The sequence below is a fragment of the Gallinula chloropus genome (genome assembly GCF_964237585.1).
Source record: "Gallinula chloropus genome assembly, chromosome: 7".
Taxonomy (NCBI): domain Eukaryota; kingdom Metazoa; phylum Chordata; class Aves; order Gruiformes; family Rallidae; genus Gallinula; species Gallinula chloropus.
Window position 1 is genome coordinate 824,011 of NC_140092.1, and position 22,047 is coordinate 846,057.

The following is a 22,047-nucleotide window of genomic DNA, read 5'->3' on the forward strand; positions in this document are numbered from 1 at the left end:
GAACTCAGCTGGGCTGCAGACTGCTTTGGAGATAATGCAGGAGGAAACTAACTCACACCCACTACAAGTGTATCTGGAGCTAAGGAGCGAGATAACAATGCCCTCGGGGAGATATGAGAGGCATTTGAAGCATAAAAATTGCTTACCTTTCCCTCACCAGTAGGCAGATAAACCCAAACGTCTCTGTTCAATAGTGCCTGAAAGTCTGATGCAAGCCCTCCAAAGCAAAGGAAACGCAGGCTGAGAGGCAGCTGTGGCGCAAGGATGGGCAACCCCAGTGACAGAGCGTTCCCCATCGGCTCTCAGAGAAGCAGCTCCGGAGAAGCACAGGAGGTGGCAGAGGTGGTGGGCAGAGCAGACATGGGAGGGCAGAGGCTGGGCTCCTGCTCCTGCCAGCTTACCGGTGCTGTGCTGCTTCCAGACTCACAGCCACGTGCCTGCTGGGACAGACACCGCTCACCGCACGCTAGGAGAGGCTGGGAGCGACTCCCTGCACAGCTCCTGCCAGAAGCTCTATCAAGGTACGTTAGGAAAGCTGCAGAGAGGCAAAACGTTCCTCAAACCACTTAATTAAAATCGTTAACACCGAAACTCCCCCCTGTTGTTTATGGATGGCAGGGCTGAAGGAGGCAAGCAGCCAAAACACAGCAAGAGGCAGGGGAGCCTTCGCTGTCTCTGCAGTGTGAGGGGCCAGGGGCTCCTCTGTGTAACTTCTGCTGCTAACCCCCTGCCTGCTTCCCCATCTCTTTGTCCATCTACAGACGTCAAGTTTTACTCAAGGACTAAGTACTGGTTTACCCTCCCCCAGAGCCCATGAGCTATCCCCGCAGTCTGTATCCTCCATCCCCAGCATCCCCTGTAGCTGTGCTGACAGCCCTCTGACGGCAGCACCGAGGGGCGCGCAGCGTCTGCCGCTCACCCAACCAGGCACAGGGGTGGGGACTCGTACCTGCAGCCCCTGTGATCCAGACTCCTGCCCTTCCCACAGGTCTTCCTCCGTGGATGGCGAGCAGGCGTAGCACTGGCTGCCTCCCAGGCTGCTTCTCCTCCTGCTCCAGCCCCGGTCCATGCTGCAGGAGAAAGACAACTTAAAGCTGACCAAGGAGAGAGATTTACAAGCAGCAAAACTGCCTGGTCATTGTATTCAGAGAGGACAGCTGCTTCATCCCTTGGGTGTGTTTGCTCTGCAAGCTGGGACACGTCAGATCCTGTGCATGGTGGTCTCGGCACATCAGCACAAACTGCTTTCCCACTGCTGCTTCCCCACCTCAGCACAGCACAAAGAACAGCCAGCTCTTGCCTGCTCCCAGGGAGGTTGCTGCTTCACAGAGTTCAGGGGAGCTGCTGTTTCAGACAGACCCGTGCTTGGGCTTGAGCTTCTGCACCAACAGGCCTCCTGAGGCAGACACCAGCCTCCTTTGTGCCTTCCAATGGCTCAGGACATTGCTGGGATTTCCTTGGCAGCGACGCCCATTCACAGGGGATCCCAGCTTTGCATCATTTCTATTTAATGACCATTATTTCTGGCTAATTTAAGGAATTCAACCTGTGGGAAGAACTAAAGGTTTTGTGCAGAGTAAGAAGCAGCAGCCACCAGTGTGACTAGGGTTGCTGCTGTCTGGATACAGGTGGTTTTGCCACCACTGCCAGCAGCTGTTACTTTTACACTGTAAAGCACATCTGAAAGCTGCCCCACACAATCCCAGGACCCTCCACGTGCTGCAGGCTGCACAGCTCCCTGTGCCATCCGTTCAGCATCTCCAAGCCCCTGTGCTCGTTCACCCCTTGGTACAAAGGAGCACAGCACGCTGCCAGCCCCCCAGCCTCCAGAGGCTGCAGCCAGGCTGGGGGGGTGCAGGGCACACGGGGCCACGGGCTGACATTCCGTGTGTGGGGCCCTGTCTGTGTCCTTCCCCACTCTCCCCTGGAGCACTGGGGTCTGGGCTGGAGGTCGGTTTTCCCCTGAACTCTTCTGAGGATGGTGGGATGTGTTCCTTGCCAGCCAGGCACTGCTGGCAGAAGACACTGTGTAGAACAGATGCTCTGGGCATGGCAGCTGACAGGAAGGAACGATGAGCAGCTAACAGAGCAATGCACCTTAAGCAAATGTATCCGTGTTCTGAAGACAGAGGGAACCTGGCTCGTTTCTGCATCACACTGTTTTTCTCTAGAGATAGATACAACCATGTGTATGGAAGGAGAGGAGCACCCCCACTGTAATTCACAACTGCAGGTAACACACACAGGATCCAGAAGTCCAGAACTGTTCCCAAGGGCAGGGACTGATAGGATGAGGGGTTTAAATTGGAAAAGGGGAGATTTAGGTTGGGTATTAGGAAGAATTTCTTCACTCTGAGGGTGGTGAGACACTGGCCCAGGGTGCCCAGAGAGGAGGTGGAGGCCCCATCCCTGGAGACACTCAAGGTCAGGCTTGATGGGGCTCTGAGCGACCTGTTCTAGTGAAGACATCCCTGCTCACTGCAGACTGCAGGGTGGGACTAGATGGGCTCTGAAGGTCCCTTCCTAAGGCATTCTGTGATTTCACATCAGTACCAACAACTCCTAAATGCAGTCAAGCTTTGAATGTTACCAGAGGGTTCAAAAAATCCCTGAGCAGAGGAGAAAACTTGGAGGCACATGGCTGTATCCCTCAGGGATCGAGCATCGCTCACCTTGCTGTTCTCAGATCTCGTGGTAATTCTCACTCACAGCAACACCCCAAACACAGGGGAACCTTCAGAACCCCACTCCAAAGACAAAGCCACCTAAACGCCCAAGGACTTTGAGGGTGCAAGTAGGCAAAGTCTGCACCCACTGAAGGCAACAGCCACTTCACTGGAGCCTGCTGCAGGGCTTGGAGTCAGGCCAGAGTGACAGGGAAGGTCTCAGATCCCCACTTTGTGATTACTTCTTCCCAAAAGCCTTCAGTGGAGACAGTCAGTTGCTATGTTGCACCAACACTTAATGGCTTTAAAGGCCATCCCAGTAACCCTACCTGGAGTCACCTGAAATACCCCACTGCAGCCCTCCCAGCTGCAGTCTGAACATGGCTCCTGGGTTACCTGAGAGCACAGGCACCCCTCTCACAGGGGTATCTTCCCTCTGCCTAAACAAGGGGGGGTCACAAGTGCAAACACGCCCTGAGTAACAGGAAGGAGAGCAAGGAGAGAAGGCTCCATCCTCCCTCCCACCCCATGGGAGCTCTTGCAGCTTCCTCTCTGTGGGGCAGAGCTGTTCCCCTGGCAAAGCTCAGAACCAGAGTGAAAATGCTCCTGTGGGCTCTCCCCATACCCACCCGAGGGAACGGTGTCCACACAGGGTAACCCACCCTGCTGGCACTTGGTGGGGAGAGGGACCTGCTTTGGGTAGGCTAAAAGGGACCAGCCTGGGCCAGGCTGGACCACAAGGGTCGGGTCAGGGAGGAGCATGAGGGGCCATGCAACTCGGTCAGCCTACCCCGACCCCTCAGGGCTCCGCTGAGGTCACGGCCCCAGCGCCTGTGTGCATTGGTGCAAGGTCATGCCCTGCGCCTGCGTCACTCCTCACCCTCCTTGGGAACAACCAGGAAGAAACTCCTGGTGGTTCTTGGCCCCTGCACACATTTTTCATGCCCAGGGGAGCACCTAGCCCATGGAGAACATTTTTACTGCTGTAATCTTGATGGACAAAGCAGTTAGAGATAGGGGATGGAATTCAGGGGATGGCTGAGCAGTGCTGGAGGGAAAGCTGGCACATATATTTGCACATGAGAAGTCATGAACATACCACCAAAGAAGTCAAGAGATGTACAGGGCAGGCAAGGGGAAAGGGCAAGACAAAGCCCTGCCTGCGTTTCAGTGTGCCAGTTCTCCCTGGGAAACCCAACCAGCCTGACAGCAGCTCAGAGCGGCCCCAGACACCCCAGAAGTCACCCATGGCCAGCAAGAGCTATCAAGTGAGAACAACCCCATGGTCCAACCTCTAGCTGTTAAAGGAGGAGCTCTTGCAGTGACACCCAGTTATGGGAGGGCACAGAGCACCACAGGCACTGCTGTGACAGAGCTTTTGGCCAGCTTGGTGACCAGAGCAAAGCCAGATGTGTTCAGTGAGATCTTCGCTCACCAGCCCATCAGGAAGGGGTTTGCGACACAAGTGCCAAAGCCAGCCCTGCTCCCGGCCCCTGCACTCCCTTAACGGGGTTTGCACCCCCAGCAGGGACAGTTAAGAAAAGTCTTGGAATTTGTTTTGCTTTGCAATTCTGTCCCATTGCTTTTTTGTTGTTTTCCAGGCTGGGTTACAGGTGGATTAAGCACAGTGCCTTTTGCCAGGCTCAACTTGCCTCCATCTCACTACGCTTCTCTTGAAATTCAGAGCTCTGCCCCTCACCACCACCCAAGAGTACAGCAAGGGCAATCTCCAGAAGCTGCATCTGCTCCTCTGCAAGGTCTGATCTCAAGCCCAAAAGGAGGATTTGTCCCTACAACATCCAACAGGAACTGTGCATTCAGCCTTCTCCCTCGCTGGAAGAGAGCAGCAGTCTAGAGAGGCTGGCTCTTACAGATCTGCACTGCCTGCTGTCAGCACTCACAGGTCAGCACCACTGCTAGCCAACATCACTAAGGCTGGACCACCAAAAGCAGCTGAGACGGGGACCAACACCCCCCTGTCCCGTTCAGGTGGCCAGTGGCAGTACCTGCTTTCCAGCCCTGTCCCTGTCTGCACTCATGGTACCTCCCAGCTTGCCAAGCTCCAGTGCTGGCACTGCTAGAGGCAGAAGGCAGATTAAGCTGCTGAAGTTGGGCAAGTGGTGTGCCAGAGCTACAAGGACTTTCACCCAACATCCAACACCTTAGATACTGACAGCTTCCAAAAAACACACACAGAGATAAGGCTGCCAGGGGCCCTTCTCCTTTTCCCTTCCCAAGCAGGGCTCCTCCAGCACACACACACACAGACATGTGATGCTGTAGCCTTGGGAAGGCTCAAAGGCACAAAACTACTGGCCAAATTCCACATGTTCTGGTTACATCACCTGTAACTCAAGGTCCCCCCTTGCTGTCCCTGCCTGCCACTGACTCAGCTCAGCCTGCTTCACCCAGCCCTGGGTGGCTGCTGGGCTGCCCGCTCCCAAAGCAGGGATGCGCCGCAGTGCCCAGGTCCTCCCTGTTAGGTAAGGCTGCCAGAGGCACCCGGGAGGCCCGGCTGTGGCCCCGCAACCCTCAGGTTCTGAATGAGTATCTATTAAGGCAGCTTCCTGGAGCAGTGCTCATATTCAAATCTGCTGCCGGGCTCTGTCAAATGCCTGCCAGAAGTCAATAAAATGCAGTTCATCATGGGATTTGCCATAACAATGGGACACAAACAGACTTCGCCTTACGTACAGAAATGATGTCAAGCAAATTAGCTTTGCCCGAGTTAGTCAGCCCTCTTGCAAAGCTCAGCCCTGTCCTCTCATGTCTCAACGCTGGCTCTGCTGTTTGTCAGAGGGACAGGCGCCTCTGCGCACCAGCCCTGAACGTGGAACACAGGGGGAAGGTTCTTGTATTCCCCCCCAACCCCAAACAACAACCCACAAGAAGGAAAGAGGGTAAGGTGTTTCAGGGAGTGCCGGCGACTAACACCCCCACCCCTGGGGCACACCACAGCTCCTCTCGCCTTGGGATGCGGAGGGTGATGGCAGGTGAAGGTGCAAACAGCAGCTCCAGAGGCTGGGCTGCCAGGGGCACCTCGGGTCTGAGGCACTCAAGGCAGGGCTCAGGGTACCCTGCCCAGGGAGTGTTCCCCTCCAGCCAGCTCTGCACCGCGCTGCCAGGCTGTGTTGTGGTGTTGTGACCAGGAAACATGCCTTGATGTTTGAGCACCCAGAGCTGGTTTCACCTTAATTTATCTGTGGAATTTTATCTCATTGTTTTTACATGTCTATTTTTAAAGAATATAATCAGCAGCTCATTGGACTCCAGCCACCCAACAGCCGCTCTGGCCCAGCTACATGACAGCATCTCCCGTGACAGGAACTGCTGCTTCCACCTGGCCTTACTAGCAGGAAGTGGGCTGGAACTCAGCTGTAAAATCAGCTACATGGGAACTCCAGGACACAAGGCTTTGAGTGTTACGCTTATCTATGTGTGCCACTTACGTTTTTACTTCCCTTTCTATGTGCATATTATCCACCTGAGGGCCCAGCAAGATGGATAGGGCAGGGCACTGCCCATTGCTAGCCTTCCATAACAAGATATCCACCAAAGCTGGCAAGTGGCAACCTGCTGCCCTTTCCTTGGACTGCTTCTCCCCGAGATAAAGGCAAGAAGAGTAGAAGAGCACCCTCCTAGACCCTGGGAGGGTAAGCTGCCCATGCCCACACCTCGCCTCCTGCAGCTCAGAGCAACTCGCCCTTGTCTGTCCCTCCACCTCCTCGCGTATCGTTTCATCTGCCCCCAGGAAAGAGGCACTCACCTCTTCTCCCTGCAGATACCTACCCTCTCCCCGAGGGGTCTGCTGCCTACACTGGCTTACATACTTAGCCAAACTCTGCTCCCAGCCCACACCAGTCTGCCCCAGCGGCTAAGCCAGCAGCTCCCAAGAGGGGCCTGGCACAGCAGCGTGCCCAGCTCTCCCCCCCGGGACGGAGCAGCGGTGTCGGCTGTGCTGTGACACCTCCTCCTCTGCCTGCCAAGAGCTGGTTCTTACAGCGCCTGCCCTTGCTCCCATTCAATTCAGTGAGAGTGGGAGAGTCCAAAGCCTAGTCACAGTACAAGATTTTATTGCTGTCAGGATAATTAATGACTACTTACACTGAGCTTTTAATAAGTACCTGCACTTTTGTTCGGTAACTGGGTCGTAAAGAAGGAGTCCCAAATGATTTCCTGGATGTACAGTACACTGGGGACCTCTACAGGCACTTCCCTCGGCAGAGCAAGGCTGAGGGCAGGGTGCTGGGGAGCAGGGTGCTGGGGAGCAGGGTGCTGGGGAGCAGGGTGCAGCACACACTGACCGCAGCGCCAAGCTGTGCAGACAGCCCCTTGTCTCTCGTTGGGCAGGTGAAGCTGCTCACTGGTCCCTTTGGGCCACCGAAGCGACACCCTGAAACAGAAGCTATAACCAGAGCAGGTTTCCCCACTCCCCTTTCTCATGCTTCTTTCCCCAAGGCTGGATCCAGGTACCCACTGCCAGGAGGCTGCTGGGTTCCACGCTGGGAGCTGCCGGTGCCCCTACTGATGATGGGCTGGAGCTGACCTCAACAGCCTGCAGATCTCACCTGCACCGTGCAAACTGCCTATTTCAGCCACGTTTTGTCAGGACACTTCTCTGAACAGCTCCCAGGGTTCAAACACAAAGGAAAAACATATACTCAGGTCATGCAAGAGTTAAAATGAGTTTTCCAAAAGAATCTCTTGCTGCTCACGACCTAACTCCCATTTCACCAAGCTGACCACTCTTTCCCCTCTCTCAAAACTGTTAGCATGTTATCCATCTACAAGAGAACTGTTCCTAAGAAGAACTCCAAGGAGCAGGAGAATGATCTGTCAGCTAGAGCACTAGGAGCAGCTCTGGGAAGCTTGCTGCCTCTCCTTCCTATGGCTTTAAGCCCTCCCTGTCTCACGGTCTGCAGCGCATCTCCCCCTGAGCACTGCCTCCCCTCTGAGCACAAACCCACTGAGGGCTGTGAGCTCCAGGGGTCACAAGGACTAATCAGAACATTATTAAATCTGGTTTTTGCCAAGTCACCCTTCTCACTGTGGAACGCTTTCCCAGCTACACTTATTGCCTGGACCAGAAGTCAACCAAAACATGCCATGGCTGTAACAAATGGCAAAGCAAGACCATCTTGCCATGACCAAATGATTTCTTGGGGGTTGATTTTTTTGGGACTTTTTTGGCAGGCTTTTGTGTTTTGTTGATTTTTGGGTTTCTTACACAAAACCCAGAGTCACTAGCAGGTAACAACTGGTTTCACAGTTCGCTCTTGGGACACAACCCAGCACTACACAGACCACATGCCAGCTCGCCCTGTGCTAGCCACGAGCATCAGCTTCTCCCAGTGCGTGCTGTAGGCAGCTGGGGGCCAGAGTGAGCAGCAGCCCAGAAGCCCTGCAGTGTTACCATGCCAAACATCCTTTGGTTACTGAACACAAAGCCTTCTCTGAGTGAAAGCTGTCCTTTACCTGCCTGCCCACCCCCAGGCTTGTGAGATCCTCTCCTGGAGCCTCAGGCACCATGTGCAGCCCCTGGCTGGCTAGGGGACCAGGCGGGCCAGTGGCCTGGCCGCTCAGGCTGAGCAATCGGCTGTGTCTGTGATGGGCACTGCTGTTAGTCAGCCCTGCACCCTGCCAGGCAGGCAGGACAGGGACACTCTTGCTCTGAACACTACCCATCAGTGCACTTCCTCCCAAGATTAGCAGTGCTGTTCTGCAAGGACAGCCATCTCCTTGCAGGCTCACCTCTCCACACTCTCAGTACACCTTGCTGGGCTCAGGGAAAGCGTCAGCCACCCACACGCTGCAAGAGAAAGAAGGTGTCCAACTCAGGGGAGGGGTTTAAGCCACAGCCAAGCAGTAGCAGCCAAGTACACCTGCATGGGGACTGCAGACGCTAGCAAAGCAGATAGAGGGCTGGGTGGCTTAAGGCCAACCAGGCTGGAGATGTGCTGCAGGAAAAGCCAGCGTGGTTCCACCAGCCAGGACCATGCACAAGGCAAGGGCTCAGTCCTTCAGAAAGGCAAATCCCAGTCTTTAACATGCTTCTCTTGGCCCTGCTGATCTGGTGCCCCAGCAAAGCTGATGCAGGACTGCCCAAAGGCTGCAGAAGCGCAGGGAAACAGAGCTCTCTTGAAACGAGAGCTTTTGGCACGTGCAGCTAATAGGAAGCAGAAGCTTATGACTCTGTTAATTATGCCATTACAGAAGGAGTCTGAGCCTGATAAATGAGCCAGGAAAGATGATCCTGATCCTCTGACAGGCCAGTTCTGCAAGAAATTCAGCACTGTAAGCACCAACACACCGTACTAGCCCAGTAGCATCTGTCACTTATCAAGGCAGGGCTCAGCACGGCTGACTCCACGAAACGATCTGAGGCAACGCAGCCTTCCTCAGCCAGGTCACTGCATCAGGCAGCAGACTGACTCACTCCTGCAGCGATGCCTCTAACACAGCTTGGGCCTGATGAAATCCCTTAAAACTGCATCTACAACTCTCTTCTCCCACTTGCCCACAGCCTGTCAGCCCTGCAGACTGGTGGAGAAAGCAGTTCCCTGCGTTGTGCCACCAGCTGTGGATGTCAAAGAAGTGCCAGCCTGCTCCAAGGCTGCATGTCAGCACGAAGGGCAGACAGTGCCCAGGTGGTGAGGAACCCATTTCTGGAGGCCTTGATACCTTGGGAAAAGAAAACTGACACAAAACAAAGACCTTCTAATCCTTCCTTCTTCCCAGCTTTGTCTTCCCATTTTATTCCCACTGTACCCTTACACCAGGTCTCACTTTGCACAGCACAGACTCATCTGGCCTGTTGTTCTCAAGCATTTCCCCTTCCCCCAGCAGAAAACCTCTGCAAGCTTTCCCTGGCAGCCCTTCCACAGCTGCCCTGGGCCAGAACGCAAACTTGAAACAAGCATTTCACTATTTAGGCCCCTGCTACACTGTGGCCTTGAGGTAACCCTCCTTCTCCAGTCAGGTTTAACCAAACATTAAAAAAAATAAAGTCAGTATGTGTTTCTATAGAACCAGAGCATCTCACCTCAATGAGTAAGGACTTCTGAAGCAGCACTTGTGTATCCTGCAAGGGACACGCTCGGCCACCGGCCTGTACAGGGGGTCAGAAACATCAGCAAGAGGACACACAAATGGTTAAAACCAAATGAAGTCCCTCTCTCCCAGACAGCTTCCTCAGGACAAGTGAAAGTCCAGCTGCTCAAACTCCTTGAACAACCACACGTACACCCTGAGCAAGCAGCCTTAGTGCCTGTGCCCAGATGCAGCAGGGTTCCTCCTCCAGAACTGACTGTAGTGCCCGTGATGCAGAGTGGAGGAGGTTCCCTCACGTACCAAGCACTCTGAGGCTTTTCCTTCTTTGGCTTGTAACCCTTCCTGGGCTACTGCTGGGAAAGCTCTCACCTGTGCTCACCTCAAGTTTCTGACAGGCATTTCAGTTCCATCTGTGCAGTGTGTGTGAGGGGCGCAGGGTGTAGGCCCTGTGTCTGTGTACTCTTGCACAGAGCTGTTGTCCCAGCACACACACCATGCAGAAAGCACTAGCTCAGCTACTGAGAGCTGTTATGAAAATCGTGAAGAGCAGGAGTTGTCTCTCAGAGGGCACTGAGAGCAGACTGGAGGAATGGGATGGAGCAAACGACACGGGAATCTGAGTGTTTAACTGGAGAGGAAGGAAACACAGAGCTGAGTTGGAGAGCCAGTTCAGTGCCTCTTACAGAACACTCATGGCAATGTGGAGAGGAGAGGACTGGTGTCTGTCTCCATCCCTCTCCTCTCCCTCAGCCTGGCTGCGTGCGCACGCGTTGCTCGCTCCAGCCAGCCTGTTGCATGGGGACTGCAGCCAGCCAGTGTGTGAGGTGGGCTTTTATTCACTGGTGTCAGACTGGCACCCAGGATGAGTGGGCCAGGGACCAGCCCTCCCCCGTGTGAGAAGCCCACTGCATGTCAGACCACTCATGAGCCAAACGTACCTTTACCCTTTCAGAACTGTCTGCTGTACATGTTTCAGCACTACCACTGTAGTCTCACAGATACACAGTGTTTTTAAACACAACATGCATGCTCCCGTGAAAATCCACTCACATAACAAAGACATAGAGCTTTCCAGCTGGGCACCTGAAGTCAGGAGCCTCTACCATCCCATAAACTTGCAGAGTACTTAACTGCCTTTTCCTTGTAGATGTCTAAGCATAGCAGCCACGTTACAATATGCATCAGCTGAAATGAAGTCTCACAGAGCCATCTGCAGTCTCCTCAGCTCTGGCAAACAGTCCAGCTGCCAGTGAGAAGTCACAGTTAGTGCCACCCTCTTCAGAACCAACGTTCTTCCCTCTTCCTTGACCAAAACCTTTTTACTTTTGCAATCCTTCGTAGACAAGAAAAACAAAGCACCTGATGCATAACGTGTGTTGGGGATTACCCTCTGGTAACTTCTCTGAGTGGTGAGACAGTGCACATAACATGAGAAGGGAATAGAGAGCGCCTGTTGCCTGGGCAGAGCCACACTGAACATTCACAGCACAGTTCCAGCTCCTCTGGTGGCTGAAGTCCGGTGCTGAAGCCACGGTGCAGCGAAGTAACCTTCTGCCTGAAGCTCTGTGAGTCTGAGGAGCAGCTGCAATGCGATGTTGGGGAAGAGCAGGGTTCCTGGTCACGAGCAGCCTCAATAATCCATTTTGAGGAAGATGCCCAGTTCCTCAGCTTCTGGAAACAGGAAGGACTTGCCATGCCCAGAGGTGCCACAGTCTAATTTTCCAGGAATCACTCACCCTCTATTCTTAAGTTTAAGCAAGTGTCTGAGAGCCATTTGTTTTCCTCAGTCCAAAGCATGTCATGGTTCTGTCCTTTAGGGCCACAGAAGCCTGTAACTCTGCTTAGCACACTGAAGACAACTGCTGTGTTGGCAGAGGGCTGTTTATCCACACACACAGGCAGCAGACACTGAAATCAGAACCCAAACGGTTTCCTGTCAGCACACGATGCTCAGAACACAACTCCATCATGAGAACATGCTGTGCTTTTCCTCCACAGAAGAGTAAAGAAGGAAAATAGTAAAACAGAAAGAAACAAAGACAGCAAAGACCAGAGCAGAACACTCCACTGAGGCTTGAAATGACTGAAAACAGCAACATCCCCACCAGTCCTCCCCTCAGCAAAAAACAACCGCAGGAGAGCACTGAGGGCTGCAAGCATCCTCCTCAGCTTTCAGACTGGCTCATCCAGCACCTCTTCCAAAAAGGAAGTCTTTCTGCAGAAGCGAGGAGCCCATCAGCAGTTCTGCAGGAGTTCCTTCTGTACTCTCTCCATCATTCCCTGGGTTTCTCATCAGCAAGGCCGGGGTACCTGCCAGGGGCGCGGGGTGGCCTTCCCAGCAGCGCTTCCTCTCCTTCACCGGCGACTCGGTAGCGCCAACGCCAGCTCTTCACAGCGCCGTCTCGCCCAGGCACACTTTGTAGGGTGATTTCAGTTTCCTGCATCTAAAACAGACACCACCACGTGATTTTCACCAGACAAATCTAGAACTGCAGCAGTCTGAACAGAACCTAAACACAGTCACCCAACTCACTTAGGTGGCCCCAATGAAACCCACCTTTCCAACCAGCACACCAGCTGGCCCGACTGGCAGGTCAGAAAGCAGAGCTATGGACCCCCAGGTCCTTTAAGATCCCACCACAGATCAGTAACAGGCAAGAGCACACTCCCAGTGCCCTCAAAACTCTGTGCACCATTTCTCCCTGCCCACTGGAACTCAGATGGCTCCAGCTCTCTGCCATACCTCTTCCTTACGTAGCAGTAGATGATGGCAAGTATCCCACTGGTCAGTATTCCTACCCCAATCCCCACAGCGATGTAGCGCTCGTAAGAATTGCGTGCATAGGAATTCAGAGTTAAGTGCTCACATCTCTCTCCGTTATAACCTGCAAGGCACCTGCAAAACAAACACACACAGTGCACAGATCATTCACAACTTCTCTTGCTGCCTATGTCAGAACAACATGCCAGTTTTCATCAGTTCTAAACCATCTAGAACAAACCCAAGTGAGGATGGGGTCAGTGGTGCTCGGTCAGAACCTCTTTGCTCCAAGACTACCCACTACCCCAGTCTATCTAGTTTAAAGCTAGCTCTAGTGCTGCAGTCACAGCAGCACACACAGTCTAAACCTACCCTCACTGCAGAGGGCATGGACCTAAAGCACTGTGCTCTGCTGATCCTTGGCTGCTATCATGTCTCCCAAGGCCAAAGCTGCCCAACATGGACCCTAGGAAACCATCAGGAAACCATCACCCTGACTGGTGTGTAAGTAGTTGCAGAGTATGGGAGTTACACCTTGGAAGATCCTGCCCCCTTCACCGTGCTCACTGTGAACACCTACTTATTCCCCTACCACCTCTCCTAGCACCAGCTGTGATCTGAGATGCCATCACCACAGTGAGCACGGAGCTGTGAATGCTCCCTCTGCCTCGGCAGCAGCCCTGAGCCACCACAGTGCTCCAGCCTGTGCTCAGCTTTAAGCCTCCAAAGACTTGACTGGCACTTCAAAGCTGTGCTCTGCTGGACATCAGTCACCTCACACAAGTTAACACACAGCAGACAAGGAAACAATGCTGCCACTCTTCTAAGGAGGATACTGGTAAGCAGGATTCTTTACTTGCATATGGGTTTCCTCAGCTCGCTGTGGAAAGCACAGAGCCCGTTGATACAATAGCTGTGGTGTTCTTCTAGGCAGGTCTGCATGAGCTTCAGGAGCTTTGGCTGCTCTGTGTAGTCTACTGTGGAAGGAGAAAAAAATCATGTTATATTTAGGAAAAATTTGAATCTATTGTCACAACTCAAGCTGGACAGACACAGTCTGCAGAAAGACAATACAGAAGTTCACTGTGATAGGTCTCAGGAGCCAATTCAAACACCCCTAGGCAGGACAAGCATGGCTTTAGAGAAAGAACAGGCTGCAAACAAATTAATTGCTCTTGGGGGGAAGATTATGGAACATTAACATGGGGTGACACCAGCACTATCCAAACTGCAACCCATCAGAAAAAACCATCCCAGGAGCATCAGGGGCTTAGGACACAACAAAGCACTGAATTATTCTCAGCTGCTTCCCAAGTCCGAATTCAAATTACTAGCTATTCTCTCCATGGCTGTGAGTGATGAAGGGTGGGACTGCTCCCTCCACCCATTCCCCACCGTCTGCCCTTCCCAGGGGGTCCTGTTGTGCCTGTAATTACCCAGGACTGCCTGGATCATCTGCTGTGCAAAAACATGGTCCAGGACTATGAAGTTTCTGAACTTGTGCAAAATTCAGTGTGCCCAGAGCATGAAGCATATGTCTGCTTTGAAAGCACAAAGATGAGTACCTTATTGCCAGCCACAGCAGCTCGAATGGGAATAAGGAGAAGTCAAACCCCTTCTTGGTGACCTTGCACCCCTGTTACAGAGGGACAGAAGGGTGCCTGAGCCCCAGGGGAAGGAGCAGAGGGGCTGGTGTGAATCTGTAACAGGGAGCGAGGGTGCAGCGAGTGAAGAGAAAGCTCCCAAGCTTCACCATCAAAGCCAGTATCTGTTTGAACTGGTCTCTCTACCCAGGTACAGGAATCGCCAGTGGGGTGGGGTGTCCCAGCCATCTCTTACTATTTCAGGGGATGGTTCTAGCGATGGCTGAAGGTGATTTCCTAACTGAGTGTATGTCAACACCAGCCTTCAGTTATGACCACAAGAACAATAGCATCATGCAGGAAGGTGACACTCTCTGCTCAGAGTGACTAAATGGTACAGCAAGCAGAACCCTTCCTTTCTGACTAAGTGCTGAATCAAGGTCTGGAGGTATGATGCTGACTGAATGGCTGTCAGAGAGGTAAGTCTCCAGCCTTCCTGCGGGCAGCGCGAGATCCCAGGACACATTTTTCTGGGTAACACCACCAGCCCCTAAATTCCCAATGGAATTCCAGCTGAGTCATTCAGCAGCAGGAATCCCCCCTGTGTGCTCCACTGAGCCATTTTTCTCTTTGCCCTTTACACAGCTTCACCACAGAGATGACAGGTGAGGGTAAGCAGCTGCTCTACTCGACGCCCGCACATCAGGGCAGTTCACAGCTCCAGTGAACAGTGTGGTCTGGACGCACAAGAGGCACGATGCCATCACTGCTACTCAGATCTAACACCATTACTTTGAAATTAGTGGCCTCTCAAGCCTGGAAGAGTCATCAGACTCACAGCTTATCAAGAGACTTGAGAGAACAAGTACCAATTCAAGTCTGCTTGAAGAGGAAGGTGTTGGCTCTCTATGCTTTCTTTGGGAAAGCTACAGAGGTGGAAAAAACACATCCTCCTATAAAAGAACTTCTCTGGGCTGAGAAAAGGGCATCCTTCCCATCCTCTTAAGGAGAAATCACAAGTTTCTCTTCACACTGTGGTGACAGCAGACCTAGAGCTAGAAACACAGTGGGAGAATCTGTACAGCAAGCCCCCAGCATGGGCCTAGCAATGAGGTGACAATACACACACCCCAAAGGATGTGCAGAGACAGAGTGATGCCCTGGGGGAGCTCCTGAAGCCACTCACAGGCCAGATTTGCAGGGTGCATCCCCTAGCAGTGAGCTGTGTCCCTGTGTACTGAAAGCAGGCTGGTGTCTCTGCTGTAGAAAGCCCTGTGTAGGGCAGGCACACCCACAGCCCTGAACCACAGGCTCTGCCAGGGAAGAAGCTGGCGCTGGCTGCACACGAGCTGCTCTGCTATCAAGCTCTAGCTCTTTGGCTGGCTCCAGGAACGCTCCAGGGACAGGCTTGTTGGCAGAGAGCAGAGTCAAAACAGGAGCAGGCCTTGGAGGGACACATTTAAGCAAGAGAAAAACAACTTCTAAAGGAGAGATTTCAAGACAAGACAGATTATTTTGACAAGAGATGGATGACAGGTTTCTGTACAGGGGACTGTACAGTGCTCATTGCTGGGGAAAGCCCAATGGAAAACAAAGCACGTGGCAAACACAGCACACCAGGGAGCTCCAGGATGCAGACCTGCAAAAGTGCATTTTCACTGAGGACCAGCGTACCTGCAGACCAACTACCAAAGCTCTGCAGTAAAGAGCTTCAGAAAACAGGCAAGAGCACGTTCACACCTCCTCTGTGACTCTCCAACACTTAAGCACCGACTGCTTTGAATCACATTTCACACAGAGGGGGCTGAACCCTCAGCAGAACTGCTCAACTGTGCCCCTGAAGACACATTTCCCACCACCCAAAGCACTTGTCTTCAACCAGATGCCTACTGCAGAGGTCTAACATTTCACTTCTATCTCTGCCATACCCAGGAGAAGGGGGAATAAAGGTGTATGAGGAAGGTAAAATCTACACACCAGAGGCATGAAAGCCCCAGCTACACAAGCTTCCACCAGCTGGATTCTGGCAGCCAGAGCATCCCTCCTGGGTCATGCCAGCACTGCCAAGAGGTGGCAGCCTCCCATCTACCATCGGCTGGAGGAAACCTGCCTCGTCCAGGTATGGGAAACCTCTTCCTCTGAGTGCCCTGAAAGCCAGTCCTGTCATTAGCACCCAAGGTCAGCTCAGAGCAGGAGCCTGCCTAGAAAGCACTGAGACAAGCATCTTGCTGGCAGGCGACAAACAAGCAACACAACACCTCCCTCCCTCCCTGTCAGGAGCGAGAGCTTTGTCCGTTGGGGTTACAAGATCAGATCTTAAGTGTACACACAAAATAGTAAGTGCTAATTATTTTGACACTGTAAAAGTACAAATTACCTCTGAAAGAGTGATGCATCTCAAAAAGAAGAATGCTTTCCTGGCCCATCCCAGAGCATTATGCTAATTCGTATCATATTATCCACCTAGATACTAAATAAGCTGTTGAATAAACACATCCATGTGCCCTTTCATGTCACGTGAGGGAAGAAAAGCATGCTGTGTAAGCACTTGACAGTTGCCTGCAACTGAGTCACTGAAGCAGATACACTTGGCAAGATCTGACATGAAATCAAAACTCCAGGTACCTGAAGCCTGGGCATGCCAAAACTGACAGACCAGCAACACGAGTCAGCCACTGAGGCCAGGACAGCTCAGCCTCCAGGTACTGAGTGTTGGGAGGAACAGCAGGCTTACAAAGGGGAGGGAGGGCAGGGGTCAGCCCTGGGTTCAGGTCTCCCTTACAGGCCCTGTGGAGGCAGCAGCTGTGAAGGGCCCCTGTTTTTCCCTGCTCTAGCTGCCTGTTTGCTGTGAAGGCTCCCCTTCCATCCAAACAGCACCAGCAGCTCGTTACCCCTGCTGTGTCTGCTCCCACCCAGAAACTCTCTCCACAGTGCATTTCCCCCCACCTGATCTCAGAGCCCAGTGTTTTCCAGCCCCAGTGCTGGTGGCAAGACCACTGGGACCACTGGGGAAACAGGACTCTATCTGGTAAATAGGAGGCAAATGGACCGAGCAGAGAGTAATGGTTTTCCCCAGACTGCACCTCAGTCCCCAGAGAGTTTGGAATTCATTTTCCTAGAGCCCAGTATTACTAAACCTTGGTTACAAACCTTGCTATGAACCTGACTTGCACCGGAGTAAGACCTTCAGAGAGACTCAGGCAGTTTCTTTGGTGACTCTTTAAGCATTTCTCTTCAGTCTCCTTCCTGGAAGTGCTGCTTCATAACTTGTCAGAGCATAACCCGTACCTCCTGCTTTCTAGAAATCATACCAACAGGGTACTCCACAAGTCATAACACATTTCTACTGCTACTGAAACAGGCAGCCCTGGAAGAACCCTGTCACAGAGAAATCCACTAAGCCAGACCACAGGGCTGTGCCGATAAATCAAACTACTGCGGTCAAACCGAACATCATCCTGACTTTGTACACGAAACCCACGTGTATAGTCTATGTCTGGGTGAATGTGTGGGTCTATCTATAGACCTACAGCACTGTACTGCTATGACAAAATACACAACCCCCCCCAAAGAACAGTTTGACTTGCTATGAGAAAAATACAAAGCTTACAGATCAGCTAAAACAACCTGAGAGACACTCTGTGATGACTTACAATTAACAGGAGAGGATTTGTATGCACGTTGTGTTATTTTTAAAGTACAAAGACATTAATAAGTATCACAGTTAAAATCCTTTCCTCCTTTACTGACCTGCCAAAACCTCAGCTCCAGATCGCACAGTTCTCCCAAAGCAATGACATCATTAGCACCTGAAGAACCACCAAGAACGCGGCTCGCAGGATAAACACAGCGCTCTGGTCTCAGGTGTTGGCAGGTAAACAGCTTGAGTTCACAGTTCAGTCAGAAAAGAGAGAGAGAGAGCGAGCTAGAGGGCTGGAGAAGCTGCAACAGCCAAAAGCAAAACTGCAACAAAGAAAGAAACTCCTGAGTAACAGTAGAGAGGCATCACTTGCTGTGTTCCCACTGGCGTGCACAGACTCACACTGAAGACAGCTGGAAACCAAGCGTGTGTTACACAAACAGCCATCAGAAACACAGGCCACCTATGCCCATTAGCCTTCAGATAGCTTCTTCCAGCTACCACTGGCTTGGAGTAACTGGTCCTTCAGCTGGTCAGCGCTGAGCACAGCCCAGCTGAGTGGCAGCTATTACTTCAGAGAGGTTTTTAGGGCTCCACAAAGCAAGCAGTTCATCTCAAATCAAACACACACAAATTTCAACAAGGGTCCAAGTGACAGGAGCATTACAGCAGCTGCCATCATGATAGACTTTTTGGGGGGTTTGGGTTGTTTTAAGTGCCAGATTAATAGAGACAAAGGGAACAGAAAGAGAAATACCTTCAGCGTTGTTTTTTGTCCAATTACTCCGTAAGTCTGTGCTGAGGGATGAAGCAGTAAGAGCTGACTCTTCACTCAGTGCCCCCATCGCTGTGTAATGCAAACAGATGCTTACTGTAACAGAAAAACTCGGTGTATCTATTCAAGGTTCAGAGCAGCCACAAAACATGCACCCATTTAACACAATTCCAGTACAATGCAGCAATAGAACAGCAGCTTGTTTAAAACATTCTTCCCTCCAACCTCCTTTTGCCACAGCAGAATTAGGATTGTGGGGAAAGAAGCTGTTTGCAAACTTCCCAGATCCATACCCATTCCCATCTCCATCCTATTAGTTTACGCAACTTACAACACTGAGACCTGTAATATGATATATATATCTAGATATATGATATATATATCTAGATTATACCCTAGAAGTAAAAATTCCATCCAGGTTTAAAACTGCTGAAGTAATTCCACTTTGCAATGTCTTTGCAAGCTTCCCACCCCTACTGCTTCCTTCAGAGAGAAAGAAGCTACCGTGCAGCAAAGCCCTTGGATCTCAGGGCACTGCAGCAGCTCCTGGGAACCCACCTTTCAGCAAAATATAGATTAGCATCCCAAAGGCCATGGCAAGCAGCTGATCTGACACCTTCTCAACTCTTCTTCCCCCGTGGCTCGCTCCTGCTGCTGCTTATCTGGGCGCCCGTGTTGTCTCTCGCACTTATACGCCGCCAAGCGTCATCTGCTGCTCTCACCAATCACAACTCGGTGCATCTGGCAACCACCTCAACCCCCAGGGCAACCACACATTTATTCAGGAAACTGCTATTATCTTGCAATGGGATCAGGTTTTCTTTTGAAACCCTGGTTTCCTATTACCTGTGGGCATAATCGTGCCTGCAGAGCCGCAGTTCGAGAGGCCGGGTATCTGCCAGAACAGATCGATGACACACAGTGTAACAGAGGGGAGTGAAATGAAAAATGACCTATTGTGAAAAAATGTGGTCTTTCTTCCCTTGAGCAACACTGGTGTTGTCTTACTTCAGGAGGACAGTCAGCATTTGGGATGCTACTCCAGAGTTGAGGGTCCAGGGACCAGCCCCTGCTTTGCTTGCGTTCCCTCCTGTCTTCTCTGAACCTCAGCTCCCTCCATCCAGAAGACAGACTGTGAAAACAGCTACAGTGAAGACTGGGAAGCGATCAGACACCCAGATAACAGATGATGCTCTCCCTCAGAGACTACAAGATGCCTTTGATCACAGGTTCTGGTGAGCCCGAGGGCATGCAGCCTTCCTGCTGCACACCACTCCACAGGAAGGCAGGCCACCAGCCCTGCATGAGGCCCAGGATCGATGGCTGGAGCTATGTGTGGTTCTGCAGGGCTGAAGGCAGAAGCTGGCAAAGCACAGGAACTGAGACAACACAGACTGAAAGAGCAGGTAAACTGCTGCCTCCACTATCAGGCAATCCCTTCATTACTCCTGCCTCTGTGGCCAGAAAAGCCCATCTGTGCCTTTCCAAGGCAGGAGATATGCATAATGAGGTCACACTGCTCATGTGAAGCCTTTGCAGGTCTCTAAGGCATACCTCTCACCAGCATTTCTCAGACTAAACCTCTGCCCACAGCCCCGTTTGGTCGCTGTCTGGGTCACCAGCCACAGGCAGCTTGCAACAAGGAAGGCTCCATACTCCATACAAGGAAGGAGCCCACCGCAGGATACTTATGGAGCCACACATACCATGGAATCATAGAATGGCATGGGTTGGAAGGGACCCCAAGGATCATAGAGCTCCAACCCCCTGCCACATACCAGAGCCATCCAAAAGGCCCAGTTGCTCCATGCACACACGCCCCAGCTGCCCAGCTCTCACTGATGAAGAGCTGCACACATCACCCCAGCAACAGCTTGTGCATTCCCAACTGTGAGCTCCAAGCGACACCTCCGAATTGCTACACTTCAACCCAAACACCTGCTGGTAACAACTCTGGTCAGGTCACGTTACCCTTCTATGCTGCACTCTCCTCAGCGATCTGCAGGATTAAATCTAACCCACTTCTCCTGCTAAGGAGAAGACAGAAGCTAGCAGTAATTATGCCTTCTCCTGCCCATGGACTGCATTCCAGGAGGCTTTTCCCTCCTCTGGCTACCCTGACTTGCTGCATGCCTGCGCACTGATGGAGCGCAGCTTGCGTACTCGCCGGGAGTGTTTGTGCCTACCTGGATAACCCCTGCTATCAGTCCCCAGCAGAGCTACATCTTAGGAGCCTTGCTTTCAACATGCATCCACACAATGGGAGCTTAATCCTGCTTGGATCCGAGCAGTGGCCTCGCCATGAGGCAACAGAGCTGGGCGCGGCCGGGCTGTGAGAACGCTGCGGTGGGTAAGGCCAAGCCTCTGTCCGCCACAGGGCGTTCGTGCTTGGACCAGACTTGACCAGGTCTGGCACATGTGCATGCTTTCTGGGTTGGTAATAAGCCCTTCCCTCTGGATGCTCCTTCTGGACCTTCTCCCAGTGGAGAATGCTCTCACAGATGGATTTGGCAGCTCTGAAAACAGCATGTGGCTGTGCAAAGCCTCAGTTGCACTGGCTTTGGTGCCATGCTAACCCATCTCCCACAAGTGAAGAGAGAAACAGCTTAAGATGCACAAACCCCTGTTTGCAGGGCATCAGAGAGGCAGGCTCACTCCAGAGACCTAAGGAAAACACTAAGTAGTTATTCTGCCAAAAAAACGCAGAGATGATTTGGGGTAAATCAAAGGAAACAAACACGAACCTAGAACAGCAATGTGAACAGATGGAAAGAGTGATGCCTGAACATGCCAAGGACCTCTGTGCTCACAGACAAAAAACCCCCAAAGAGCCCCCCAACCACTCCCCACGCTGCATTCAAATCTTTCACCAAGACTACCATAACAGGGAACAAGTTTGACCCCATCAGTCAGTGACAGGCTGAGCACTCTTACATGGTATCTCCAGAGGCACCTCGATCCCCGAACACAAACACCATGGCTGAAACCGGCACAGGTGAGCAAGCTCTGCAGAGCTGCTGCTACAGATCAGTGGTGACTCTGCCAACCTCCCCTGCATCACTGCGCTAAGCAGAGCTGCCAGAACGCCCATCACAAGAACAAGCGGCACGCAAGCGATGCTCCAGCTGCTCTCTTTATTACAGCAAGTGCTTTTTGTTCCACAGCAGTAGTATTTAACCGCAGCTTGTTTGTCTTTTCCTTTCAAGTTATCTATAGTCTACTAGCAGACACCAAAGGCTCTCAATAAAAATAAAAGTTATCCCAACTGAGAGAAAAACATGAAGACACCAGTCCAAACCGGCTCCCACTGACTGGCTTCAGCGGGCACTGGAGTAGGCTCTTAGTGCCCACACTGAGCCCAAGTGGCATCGTAGCAGTAACTCCACTCCAACTTTTCTGTAACATGACACTATTCTAGATCCAGTTTTGGAACTAAGTTCTTTGGGAATAGAAACATATTGATCCTCTTATCCCATACAGTCCCCTCTCTAAGCAGCAAAACATTGTAGCCCAGGAGTCCCAGGGCTGAGCCTTACATCACGGACTATGAAAAACACCCTTCATGCACTTTC

General features: G+C 52.1%; 1 protein-coding gene and 1 long non-coding RNA gene across 2 annotated transcripts; both read right to left on the reverse strand.

The window, feature by feature from the left end:
- Positions 1-1,045: 1,045 nt before the first annotated feature.
- Positions 1,046-11,238, reverse strand: LOC311194016. The gene is made up of 3 exons (XR_014617424.1): positions 11,076-11,238; positions 10,848-10,959; positions 1,046-1,070 (listed from the first exon to the last, which is right to left on the reverse strand). It is a non-coding gene; the product is annotated as an uncharacterized lncRNA (long non-coding RNA).
- An 867-nt stretch (positions 11,239-12,105) lies between these two features.
- EPGN (epithelial mitogen) lies at positions 12,106-19,070 on the reverse strand (the record flags this gene model as incomplete). The annotated part of the gene is made up of 5 exons (XM_084266976.1): positions 12,106-12,160; positions 12,460-12,612; positions 13,334-13,454; positions 18,458-18,547; positions 19,034-19,070. The coding sequence occupies 5 exons, from the start codon at positions 19,068-19,070 to the stop codon at positions 12,106-12,108; spliced, it is 456 nt and encodes a 151-aa protein (XP_084123102.1).
- Positions 19,071-22,047: the final 2,977 nt, after the last annotated feature.